Here is a 12,998-nt window from a genome sequence, read left to right as displayed (position 1 = left end):
TTGTGTGTGTGTTCATATCCCCGTGGTGGTGTGGTGATTATCCCATGTCGGGGCCCCACCTTAGCAACTGTACAGTATATACTCTTTGGCGCCATCGCTCTCACTCTTTAAGTCCCCCTTGTTCACATCTGGCAGCTGTTAATTTGCCTCCAACACTTTTCCTTTCATTTTTTCCCCATTATGCAGATAGGGGCAAAATTGTTTGGTGAATTGGAAAGCGCGGGGTTAAAATTTCACCTCACAACATAGCTTTGACGCTCTCGGGGTCCAGACGTGTGACTGTGCAAAATTTTGTGCCTGTAGCTGCGACACCTCCAACACTTTTCCTTTCACTTTTTCCCCATTATGTAGATAGGGGCAAAATTGTTTGGTGAATTGGAAAGCACGGGGTTAAAATTTCACCTCACAACATAGCCTATGACGCTCTCGGGGTCCAGACGTGTGACTGTGCAAAATTTTGTGCCTGTAGCTGCGACGCCTCCAACACTTTTCCTTTCACTTTTTCCCCATTATGTAGATAGGGGCAAAATTGTTTGGTGAATTGGAAAGCGCGGGGTTAAAATTTCACCTCACAACATAGCCTATGACGCTCTCGGGGTCCAGACGTGTGACTGTGCAAAATTTTGTGGCTGTAGCTGCGACGGTTCAGATGCCAATCCCGGACATACACACACACACACACACACACACACACACACACACACACACACACACACACACACACACACACACACACACACACACACACACACACACACACATACACACATTCAGCTTTACATATTAGATAAAGGACTAAGGTTGTTTTTTCACCAATATTTGGAGTGCTGCTGCTGCTTTTCTTCTTTGAACAAAAGATTGGCCATGTAATTGCAGTAATATATGTTTTGCAGAGAAAACCTACTTGGAAAAGCTGGCCAGGTGCTATGTGTTAACCCCTGCGTTTTCGTTTTTTGCTCCCCTTTTTCCCAGAGCCATAACTTTTTCATTACCTCCGTTGATATGGCAACATGAGGGCTTATTTTTTCGAGACGCGTTGTACTTATGAACGACACCATTGATTGATTTACCATGTAGTGTACTGAAAAACAGGAAAAAAATTCCAAGTGCGGTGAAATTTCAAAAAATGTGCAATTCCACAATTTTTTTTGCCTTTTTTTGCCCTGTTCAATGAATGCTAAAACTGACCGGCCATTATGATTCTCCAGGTCAGTACCAGTTTGCAGATACCAAAACATGAACAGATTCTTTTTTGTTTAAGTGGTGAAAAAAAATCCAAAGTTTCTAACAACGAAATGGTGCCATTTTCTGAAACCCGTAGCGTCTCCATTTTTTTACATCTGGGGCCGTGTGAGGGCTTATTTTTTGCATGCTGAGCTGACGTTTTTATTGATACCATTTTGGGGTAGATAAGATGTTTTGATCGCTTCTTATTGCATTTTATTGCAATTATGTTGTGCCTACCAAAAAAAAACGTAATTCTGACGTTTTTATATATTTTTTCGTTTCGCTGTTTACTGTTTGGATTAACAGCGGAATTTAACAAGTTTACAGCTGTGGGAGGATCGCAATTCCACCCTTGGCTGTTTGGGGCACATGACAGCTGATCAAATCATGTGTCATGTGCTGTAAAAGGTGCAATCTCAGCTCCGGAGCCCTCATCTAGTGCCAAGACACGACCTATGACGTACTGATAAGTAATACCTTGTGAAGGGGTTAAGGATGATTAGTTTGAGGCCGATTTGCAGTGGTTTTTCCCCGCCCTGCTACCCTAGACTAACAGGTCTTATTAACTATGCCATCTTGGTACTATCTGAAAGAAGAAACTTTATCCCTTACACCTGCTGTCAGAGACCTCTCACTTCAGCCAACTTGATTACCTCCTTTACACTGATGAGGGGCAACCTTGAAAAACACGTCTGCAAATGGAGTTTCTGGTCTGGCTTCTTATCATAAGTCATATGTGAAGGCCCTAAAAGGTTTGATATTGGCTCTAGAGTTATTGTCATTTTTCTCTCTGAATAGGCTGTTTATAGGGAGAGACCTATCTGTCAAAGAGTTTGCCGCAGTGTGAAGCCACCAGTGACTTGTCTTGAACTAGTTAGACAAAAAGACACATGCAAATAATATCCAACAATAAAAATATAACTTTTTTATAGACAAATACATATACCAAAAAATCATTAAAAAAAACAGTAAGTCATACACAAATGGGTAGCAAACACAGCAACTGGAGACAAAAACAGGACTTAAAATATATGCAATGTAGTATAAGCCAAGTAAAATTGTATGAGTACAATAATACCAGTCAAAATAACAGCATATTTATGTATGATACAAAAATGGCATAAACACTATGTAAGCAAAGTATGACATACACAAAAACAAAGTTATTAGATGATAAGCATAATAACAAGCAATCGATAACAACCAACATATGTTGCATCTACGTAGTATCGGAGCAGGAGTTGCCCAAAACTGTGAAATTGGATGAGTATATAAAGAATATTCTGTATAAAGGATCATAGGAATGTTTGCCCATATTTGTCTCATTCAGCTCGAGTAACTTCAGCTTCTAAGCACATTTCGGTGCAAGCCTTTGTCAGGGAATGAGAGGCTAGACAGTCATTATAGTGAATGATTCCATTGGAGGGGGATTCCTGAATTGCATCATTTTTTTACATTTAGATGGAAACCTGAGGTACAGTGGTTGCAAAAGTATTCACCCCCTTGCCATTTTTGTGTTTTGCTACCTCACAACCTGGAATTTCACTTTTTTATGTTAGTTTGCATCAATTCATGTAAAGAATAGCCTACAACTGTGAATATTTGTTTTTCTTTTTTTTTTGTGAAGCAAACAATAAATAGGACAGAATAACTTCTATGTGCATAAATATTCACCGCCTAAAGTCAGTACTTTGTAGAGCCTCCTTTTGTTGGTGCGTCAGTAGCTTTTCTTCTCTGGCTCTGGCCTGTGTTTAAACTCACACAGACCTATAATACACAGAGCTTCTGTTATGTACTTGCAAAACCAAGAACTGAAACACCTAAACCTCAGCTAAAAGTTTAAATGGGTTTCATGGACATGTGAGGCAGAGATCCATTCCGCTACCAATCCTACAGATCTCTCCAAAAATAAAAGCCCATGTCAAGTTTTCTTAAATGTGACTTAGTCAAATAGTTTGACCTAGTCCAATCTCTGTGATTACAATGCACTCCAGCAGGTTCAGTATACCTCTATGCACATGCTGGGGGACACATAATGACCTTCGTATGCGATTCTTCTCACTGCCTCACAATATGCACATACTAATTTTTAGTTACCGTATTTGATCCCATAAATTTAATTTATGACTATTTAGTGCTGATGTATCACTCACAAATCGGATTACAAAAATATTTAAACACAGGTTGTAATGTAACAAAATTGGTAAAAAGCCAGGTGTGAATACTTTTCCAAGTTAGTGCAAGTACTTTGTGTAGAGCACAGAATAAATGTGGAGCTTTAGGTTGATCTGCTTTAGTCGGTAGACTTGTTTTTTTTTATGTTCTGCTATTTTGTACACTAAAGCAATATTTTTCTCAGGACTTCCCTGCACATCCCAGGGGAAGTGACCAGGGAACAACAAATGACATTGTACCTTGAGTGTTCATGTATTAGGACATATTTCCTTCCTCCAGCTACCATTTACCGAGAACAATATTCAGAAAGATATCCAATTAATGATCATCCATTTTTGATGAATGTCGTGTCTTTGGTTACAGGAATGCCAGCCATTGCATCTGGATGGTAAGCGTTACTCAGCTTTCGGAAACACCCTGAATATAGAAAATTTGTCAGTCCATGATAGTGGGAATTACACTTGTGAAGTGCCATTTACATACAGAGGTGTAACATATAACCTCTCCCGTGCCATTTCCTGCACTATTGAAGGTAAATATGACCACAACCCAAACTATCAAGTGGTTTTCCTTAGTAATTTTTTAATATACAGCGCTTCCACCTTAATATGCAAATTGCCTCTTCTGAGAAAAAGAGGACTTAACTCTATAGCGCCACCTGTTGGAAGTAGCGATCCTCTCACCTAGCCAAATCAGTTCTCATGCTTCGCACTGACGAGGGCCAACAGCCCAAAACACCGTGTCTGCGAATTGAGATACTGATTTGGCTTTAATCCTAAGTCATATTGCACGACTCGTTAAAGGGTTGATTGTGACTTGTAGGATCGCTACTTCCAACAGGTGGCGCTATAGAGTTAAGTCCTCTTTTTCTCAGAAGAGGCAATTTGCATATTTAAATTCCCAGAGGAGCATTGCACGGCGAATAAGCCTCCTTACCTTGACAAGCCAGAGATGGTATGTCACTCTCCATAAGGAGAAACGTTACCCCTTAGACTCCACCTTAATACACACACAGAGCTGCAGTGAGTGGCAGGCTACCTGTCTAGCATGCAAGTAAAAATAGACAACATGTCAAATAAACTGTGCAATCTGCACTACTGTGTTACAGTATCTCTAGTACAAAATGACACATGAAATATGTAAATTTAGGTAACCCTTATATGTAATGGTGGTCAGTGCCTACTAGGGGTTGTTTAGTCTAAAACTATAAGTCTGCAGTCACTCTATTTAGGGTGTATAGTACAAAACATGACTAACACAAAGCGTGCGAGCACTCAGCACAGTAGGAGTAAGTGTTACTAAAGTTTGACTCGACTTTCTGTGGCATCCCCATAGAGAATCAATGGAGCGGCGGTTTGCCATTCTATTTTTTAATAGAGATTAAAGTTCTCAATTTGGTGCAGATCTCAGGGGCGGGACACACACTGATCGCCTGTGGATATGTGATATTTTGTTTTTAGACAACCTCTTTAAATTTTTACGTTGTCAATGCTAGGATATCTAATATAAATATTGGAAATTGTATTATACGCATTATTTATGCTGTGGATTTATTTATCTGATTAGAGTTCATTTCTTTTATCTCTTCATAGACCCATATATGTAATATTCTAGATGAGAATCTTCTGTATTGTATATATAATAAAAGAAACCATACAAGGGGATTATGTACGGTAGTTAAAATAAAAATATGCACAACAAAACAATCTAAAATAGTCTTTGTTGCTCATAGAAACCCGACAGATTTATCCTTTATTTTTATTTTAAACGACTCTGCTATGTTGAAAGCCAAGCACTGATATAATTTTTCCATATTTTATTCTTTAGATACCCCAAAAGAAATAGAACCTGTCATGCTATTCCCGACAAATACCATCATTGATGTGGATTTAGGTGAGTTATTCTCTAGTTTTATAGATAAAATTGAATTATCTGCCTCATAGCTATATGAACAATGTATTGTGTGGAACCATTAAAGAGGTTGTTCCAGAATGTAATAAAGTGGCCTCCGTCACGTAATTAAACTGGAAGCCCATCTTAATGACATGTCAGTGTGGCCTGCAGTCTGAAGAAGCACAGCTTTCAAGACTTGCATGTTAACTGTCAGGGGAGCTGTATCGTAAGAGGAGAAGGGCTGTGACATCAGAAGAAATAAATCTTCTCCTCAGCTGATTGAGCACAAAGTGTATTTTTTCCTCTAGTTCCACTTCTCCATGTACAGCTAGCTGATGAGAAGATTTATTTATTTTGATGTGGCAGCCCTTCTCCTTGGCTCTCGGAGCTATGTGATCCTATGATACTGACCTTCTCTCAGTTGTGCTTCTGTAGACTGCAGTTTCTCCTGACGTGTGACTTGAATGAGCTGCCGTTTGAAATACTTGATAAGTCCATTTTATTACATTCTTGGAGAACCCCTTTAAAGGTTTCCCTCTGAGGTACATGAGGCATCTTCTATGCTTTTATGTAGCTCTTAGTTCATATAAAATCATGGAAAGGTTGTTTTAATCATATTCAGTATGAATGAGCTTTGAGTCCATTGTGCGAAAAGCGCAACAGAAAATGTTGAATGCAAAAGAAGAAAGAAAAGCGGAAGCAAAATATAACGTACAGTACAGACCATATATATGTGTGAAGATGTGTCTATATATATACAGTATATATATATATATATATATATATATATATATATATATATAATGTAAGTCCGAAAGGACAGGGTCCTCTCCCCTCTGTACCAGTCTATTATAAATATGTTTACTGTAAGCGATATCTATAACTTTGTACGTAACCCCTCTCTCATGTACAGCACTATGGAATTAATGGCGCTATATAAATAAATTATATATATACAGTCATGGCCAAAAGTATTCACACCCCTGCAATTCTGTCAGATAATACTTAGTTTCTTCCTGAAAATGATTGCAAACACAAATTCTTTGGTATTATTATCTTCATTTAATTTGTCTTAAATGAAAAAACACAAAAGAGAATGAAGCAAAAAGCAAAACATTGATCATTTCGCACAAAACTCCAAAAAATGGGCCAGACAAAAGTATTGGCACCCTCAGCCTAATACTTGGTTGCACAACCTTTAGCCAAAATAACTGCTACCAACCGCTTCCGGTAACCATCAATGAGTTTCTTACAATGCTCTGCTGGAATTTTAGACCATTATTCATTGGCAAACTGCTCCAGGTCCCTGATATTTGAAGGGTGCCTTCTCCAAACTGCCATTTTTAGATCTCTCCACAGGTGTTCTATGGGATTCAGGTCTGGACTCATTGCTGGCCACCTTAGAAGTCTCCAGTGCTTTCTCTCAAACCATTTTCTAGTGCTTTTTGAAGTGTGTTTTGGGTCATTGTCCTGCTGGAAGACCCATGACCTGTGAGGGAGACCCAGCTTTCTCACACTGGGCCCTACATTATGCTGCAAAATTTGTTGGTAGTCTTCAGACTTCATAATGCCATGCACACGGTCAAGCAGTCCAGTGCCAGAGGCAGCAAAGCAACCCCAAAACATCAGGGAACCTCCGCCATGTTTGACTGTAGGGACTGTGTTCTTTTCTTTGAATGCCTCTTTTTTTTCTCCTGTAACCTCTATGTTGATGCCTTTGCCGAAAAAGCTCTACTTTTGTCTCATCTGACCAGAGAACATTCTTCCAAAACGTTTTAGGCTTTTTCCGGTAAGTTTTGGCAAACTCCCGCCTGGCTTTTTTATGTCTCGGGGTAAGAAGTGGGGTCTTCCTGGGTCTCCTACCATACAGTCCCTTTTCATTCAGACGCCGACGGATAGTAAGGGTTGACACTGTTGTACCCTCGGACTGCAGGGCAGCTTGAACTTGTTTGGATGTTAGTCGAGGTTCTTTATCCAACATCCGCACAATCTTGCATTGAAATCTCTTGTCAATTTTTCTTTTCCGTCCACATCTAGGGAGGTTAGCTACAGTGCCATGGGCTTTAAACTTCTTGATGACACTGCGCACGGTAGACACGGGAACATTCAGGTCTTTGGAGATGGACTTGTAGCCTTGAGATTGCTCATGCTTCCTCACAATTTGGTTTCTCAAGTCCTCAGACAGTTCTTTGGTCTTCTTTCTTTTCTTCATGCTCAATGTGGTACACACAAGGACACAGGACAGAGGTTGAATCAACTTTAATCCATGTTAACTGGCTGCAAGTGTGATTTAGTTATTGCCAACACCTGTTAGCTGCCACAGGTAAGTTACAGGTGCTGTTAATTACACAAATTAGAGAAGCATCACATGATTTTTTGAACGGTGCCAATACTTTTGTCCACCCCCTTTTTTTATGTTTGGTGTGGAATTATATCCAATTTGGCTTTAGGACAATTCTTTTTGTGTTTTTTTTCATTTAAGACAAATTAAATGAAGATAATAATACCAAAGAATTTGTGTTTGCAATCATTTTCAGGAAGAAACTGAGTATTATCTGACATAATTGCAGGGGTGTGAATACTTTTGGCCATGACTGTATATATGTGTATGTGTATATATATATATATATATATATATATATATATATATATATATATATATATATATATAGATAGATGAAAAAAAGGAAGACAGCACAAAAATATAGAAAAAAGGGGCTTTAATGCCTGAACGGTGTGGCGACGTTTCGGATATCTTTATCCTTTTTCTTTTGAAACGTCGCCACGCCGTTCAGGCATTAAAGCCCCTTTTTTCTATATTTTTGTGCTGTCTTCCTTTTTTTCATCTATTACCGGAGACCAATTCAACAGTGGTTGGGAAGGCGCTGCACTACAATTTGGTAATATAAGATGCTGTTCCAATTTTGATCCATGTGTATATATATATATATATATATACTGTGTATATATATATATATATATATATATATTACAGACCAAGTTTGGACACACCTTCTCATTTAAAGATTTTTCTGTATTTTCATGAGTATGAAAATTGTACATTCACACTGAAGGCATCAAAACTATGAATTAACACATGTGGAATTATATACTTAACAAAAAAGTGTGAAGCAACTGAAAATATGTCTTATATTCTAGGTTCTTCAAAATAGCCACCTTTTGCTTTCATGACTACTTTGCACACTTTTGGCATTCTCTTGATGAGCTTCAAGAGGTAGTCACCGGAAATGGTCTTCCAACAATCTTGAAGGAGTTCCCAGAGATGCTTAGCACTTGTTGGCCCTTTTGCCTTCACTCTGCGGACCAGCTCACCCCAAACCATCTCGATTGGGTTCAGGTCTGGTGACTGTGGAGGCAAGGTCATCTGGCGTAGCACCCCATCACTCTCCTTCTTGGTCAAATAGCCCTTACACAGCCTGGAGGTGTGTTTGGGGTCATTGTCCTGTTGAAAAATAAATGATGGTCCAACTAAACGCAAACCGGATGGAATAGCATGTCGCTGCAAGATGCTGTGGTAGCCATCCTGGTTCAGTATGCCTTCAGTTTTGAATAAATCCCCAACAGTGTCACCAGCAAAGCACCCCTACACCATCACACCTCCTCCTCCATGCTTCACGGTGGGAACCAGGCATGTAAAGTCCATCCGTCACCTTTTCTGCTCCGCACAAAGACACGGTGGTTGGAATCAAATATCTCCCCACTGGTCTAATGTCCATTCCTTGTGTTCTTTAGCCCAAACAAGTCTCTTCTGCTTGTTGCCTGTCCTTAGCAGGGGTTTCCTAGCAGCTATTTTACCATGAAGGCCTGCTGCACAAAGCCTCCTCTTAGCAGTTGCTGTAGAGATGTGTCTGCTGCTAGAACTCTGTGTGGCAATGACCTGGTCTCTAATCTGAGCTGCTGTTAACCTGCGATTTCTGAGGCTGGTGACTCGGATAAACTTATCCTCAGAAGCAGAAGTGACTCTTGGTCTTCCTTTCCTGGGGCGGTCCTCATGTGAGCCAGTTTCTTTGTAGCGTCTGATGGTTTTTGCCACTGCACTTGGGGACACTTTCAAAGTTTTCCCAATTTTTCAGACTGACTGACCTTCATTTCTTAGGGTAAGTTCACACAGGACTTTTTTGCTGTGTATTTTTGCTCCGTTTTTTTATGCTAATTTAGGTGCTTTTTTTGGTGCGTATTTGGTGCGTTTTTTGGGTAAGTTCACACAGGACTTTTTTGCTGCGTATTTTTGCTGCGTATTTTTGCTGCGTTTTTTATGCCAATTTTCAGCTGCTTATAGATGCGTTTTTTGTGCGGTTTTGGTGCGTTTTTTTGTCTATTTGTGCATGATAATAAAGTTGAGTGACCCCAGTGGAGCTTAGCATCGCCTTCATCCCAGCGGGGGAACAATTTACGGCGAATTACATGCCATGCATCGGCCTTTTTTTGACGATCACTGTAGTTTGGGCAAGCTACATCCCAAATTACAGGCATTGCTTCCACCTTGGAAAAATAAATGAAAAAGTAATTACCAAATGCAAGATGAAATGAAGCCAACATTCATGACAAGGAAGATACAAACATACACATGCAGAACACATGAACATGTACATAACAGCACATGAGCATCGCAAAGTGTACCATTGCAAACAATCGGATAGATAGATATATCACAAATTAAAAAAAATATTACCTCCATGATTAGTTGGGAAACATTAACCCCTTCATGACCCAGCCTATTTTGGCCTTAATGACCTGGCCGTTTTTTGCAATTCTGACCAGTGTCCCTTTATGAGGTAATAACTCAGGAACGCTTCAACGGATCTTAGCGATTCTGAGAATGTTTTTTCGTGACATATTGGGCTTCATGTTAGAGGTAAATTTAGGTCGATAATTTCTGAGTTTATTTGTGAAAAAAACGGAAATTTGGCGAAAATTTTGAAAATTTCGCAATTTTCACATTTTTAATTTTTATTCTGTTAAACCAGAGAGTTATGTGACACAAAATAGTTAATAAATAACATTTCCCACATGTCTACTTTACATCAGCACAATTTTGGAAACAAATTTTTTTTTTGCTAGGAAGTTATAAGGGTTAAAATTTGACCAGTGATTTCTCATTTTTACAACAAAATTTACAAAACCATTTTTTTTAGGGACCACCTCACATTTGAAGTCATTTTAAGGGTTCTATATGGCTGAAAATACCCAAAAGTGACACCATTCTAAAAACTGCACCCCTCAAGGTGCACAAAACCACATTCAAGAAGTTTATTAACCCTTCAGGTGTTTCACAGCAGCAGAAGCAACATGGAAGTAAAAAATAAACATTTAACTTTTTAGTCACAAAAATCATCTTTTAGCAACAATTTTTTTATTTTCCCAAGGGTAAAAGGAGAAACTGGACCACGAACGTTGTTGTGCAATTTGTCCTTAGTACGCCGATACCTCATATGTGGAGGCAAACCACTGTTTGGGCACATGGTAAGGCTCGGAAGGGAAGGAGCGCCATTTGACTTTTTGAATGAAAAATTATCTCCATCGCTAGCGGACACCATGTCACGTTTGGAGAGCCCCTGTGTGCCTAAACATTGGAGCTCCCCCACAAGTAACCCCAGTTTGGAAACTAGACCCCCCAAAGAACTTATCTAGAAGCATAGTGAGCACTTTAAACCCTCAGGTGCTTCACAAATTGATCCGTAAAAATGAAAAAGTACTTTTTTTCACACAAAATTTCCTTTAGCCTCAATTTTTTCATTTTCACATGGGCAACAGGATAAAATGGATCCTAATATTTGTTGGGCAATTTCTCCTGAGTACGCCGATACCTCATATGTGGGGGTAAACCACTGTTTGGGTGCACGGCGAGGCTCGGAAGGGGAGGCGCGCCATTTGACTTTTTGAATGGAAAATTAGCTCCAATCGTTAGCGGACACCATATCGCGTTTGGAGAGCCCCTGTGTGCCTAAACATTAGAGCTCCCCTACAAGTGACCCCATTTTGGAAACTAGACCCCCCAAGGAACTTATCTAGATGCATAGTGAGCACTTAAAACCTCCAGGTGCTTCACAGAAGTTTACAACGCAGAGCCGTGAAAATAAAAAATAATTTTTCTTTCCTCAAAAATGATTTTTGGCCCGGAATTTTTTATTTTCCCAAGGGTAATAGGAGAAATTGGACCCCAAATGTTGTTGTCCAGTTTGTCCTGAGTACGATGATACCCCATATGTGGGGGTAAACCACTGTTTGGGCGCACGGCAGGGCTCGGAAGGGAAGGCACGCCATTTGGCTTTTTGAATGGAAAATTAGCTCCAATCATTAGCGGACACCATGTCGCGTTTGGAGAGCCCCTGTGTGCCTAAACTTTGGAGCTCCCCCACAAGTGACCCCATTTTGGAAACAGAGACCTCCCAAGGAACTAATCTAGATGTGTGGTGAGCACTTTGAACCCCCAAGTGCTTCACAGAAGTTTATAACGCAGAGCCATGAAAATAAAAAATAATTTTTCTTTTCTCAAAAATGATTTTTTAGCCCACAATTTTTTATTTTCCCAAGGCTAACAGGAGAAATTGGACCCCAAATGTTGTTGTCCAGTTTCTCCTGAGTACGCTGATACCCCATATGTGGGGGTAAACCACTGTTTTGGCACAATTCGGGGTTCGGAAGGGAAGTAGTGACATTTTGAAATGCAGACTTTGATGGAATGCTCTGCAGGCGTCAGGTTGCATTTGCAGAGCCCCTGATGTGCCTAAACAGTAGGAACTCCCCACAAGTGACCCCATTTTGGAAACTAGACCCCCAAGGGAACTTATCTAGATGTGTGGTGAGCACTTTGAACCCCCAAGTGCTTCACAGAAGTTTATAACGCAGAGCCGTGAAAATAATAAATGTGTTTCCTTTCCTCAAAAATATTTTTTTAGCCTAGAATTTTTTAATTTTCCCAAGGGTAACAGGAGAAATTTGACCCCAAAAGTTGTTGACCAGTTTCTCCTGAGTATGCTGATACCCCATATGTGGGGGTAAACCACTGTTTGGGCGCACGTCAGGGCTCGGAAGGGAAGTAGTGACATTTGAAATGCAGACTTTGATGGAATGGTCTGCGGGCGTCACGTTGCATTTGCAGAGCCCCTGATGTGCCTAAACAGTAGAAACACCCCACAAGTGACCCCATTTTGGAAACTAGACCCCCCAAGGAACTTATCTAGATGTGTGGTGAGCACGTTCAACCCCCAAGTGCTTCACAGAAGTTTACAACGCAGAGCCGTGAAAATAAAAAATAATTGTTCTTTCCTAATAAATTATGTTTTAGCAAGTAATTTTTTATTTTTGCTAGGGTAACAGGGGAAATTGGACCCCAATAGTTGTTGCCCAGTTTGTCCGGAGTACGCTGGTACCCCATATGTGGGGGTAAACCACTGTTTGGGCGCACGTCGGGGCTTGGAAGGGAGGGCGCACCATTTGACTTTTTGAACGCAAGATTGGCTGGAATCAATGGTGGTGTGTGCCCAAACAGTGGAAACCCCTCAATTCTAACTTCAACACTAACCCCAACACACCCCTAACCCTAATCCCAACTGTAGCCCTAACCCTAATCACAACCCTAACCCCAACACACCCCTAACCACAACCCTAACCCCAACACACCCGTAACCCTAATCCCAACCCTAACCCTAATCCTAACCCTAATCCCAACCCTAACCCTA

The 12,998-nt window shown here is 40.2% G+C and overlaps 1 protein-coding gene across 3 annotated transcripts in view; it reads left to right on the top strand.

The window, feature by feature from the left end:
* LOC143816366 (interleukin-1 receptor type 1-like) overlaps positions 1-12,998 on the top strand; it is a 104,007-nt gene that overhangs the window by 66,710 nt on the left and 24,299 nt on the right. For 2 of the 3 annotated variants that reach the window (XM_077296621.1, XM_077296622.1), the window contains 2 exons: positions 3,766-3,934; positions 5,230-5,295. In XM_077296621.1, the coding sequence (XP_077152736.1) occupies positions 3,766-3,934; positions 5,230-5,295 (235 nt within the window). The remainder of the gene's footprint in view (positions 1-3,765; positions 3,935-5,229; positions 5,296-12,998) is intronic. The other variant, XM_077296623.1, reaches the window with a different exon arrangement.

This window comes from Ranitomeya variabilis, chromosome 3 (assembly GCF_051348905.1).
Source record: "Ranitomeya variabilis isolate aRanVar5 chromosome 3, aRanVar5.hap1, whole genome shotgun sequence".
NCBI lineage: Eukaryota > Metazoa > Chordata > Amphibia > Anura > Dendrobatidae > Ranitomeya > Ranitomeya variabilis.
This window is presented reverse-complemented; position numbering and strand designations above follow the sequence as displayed.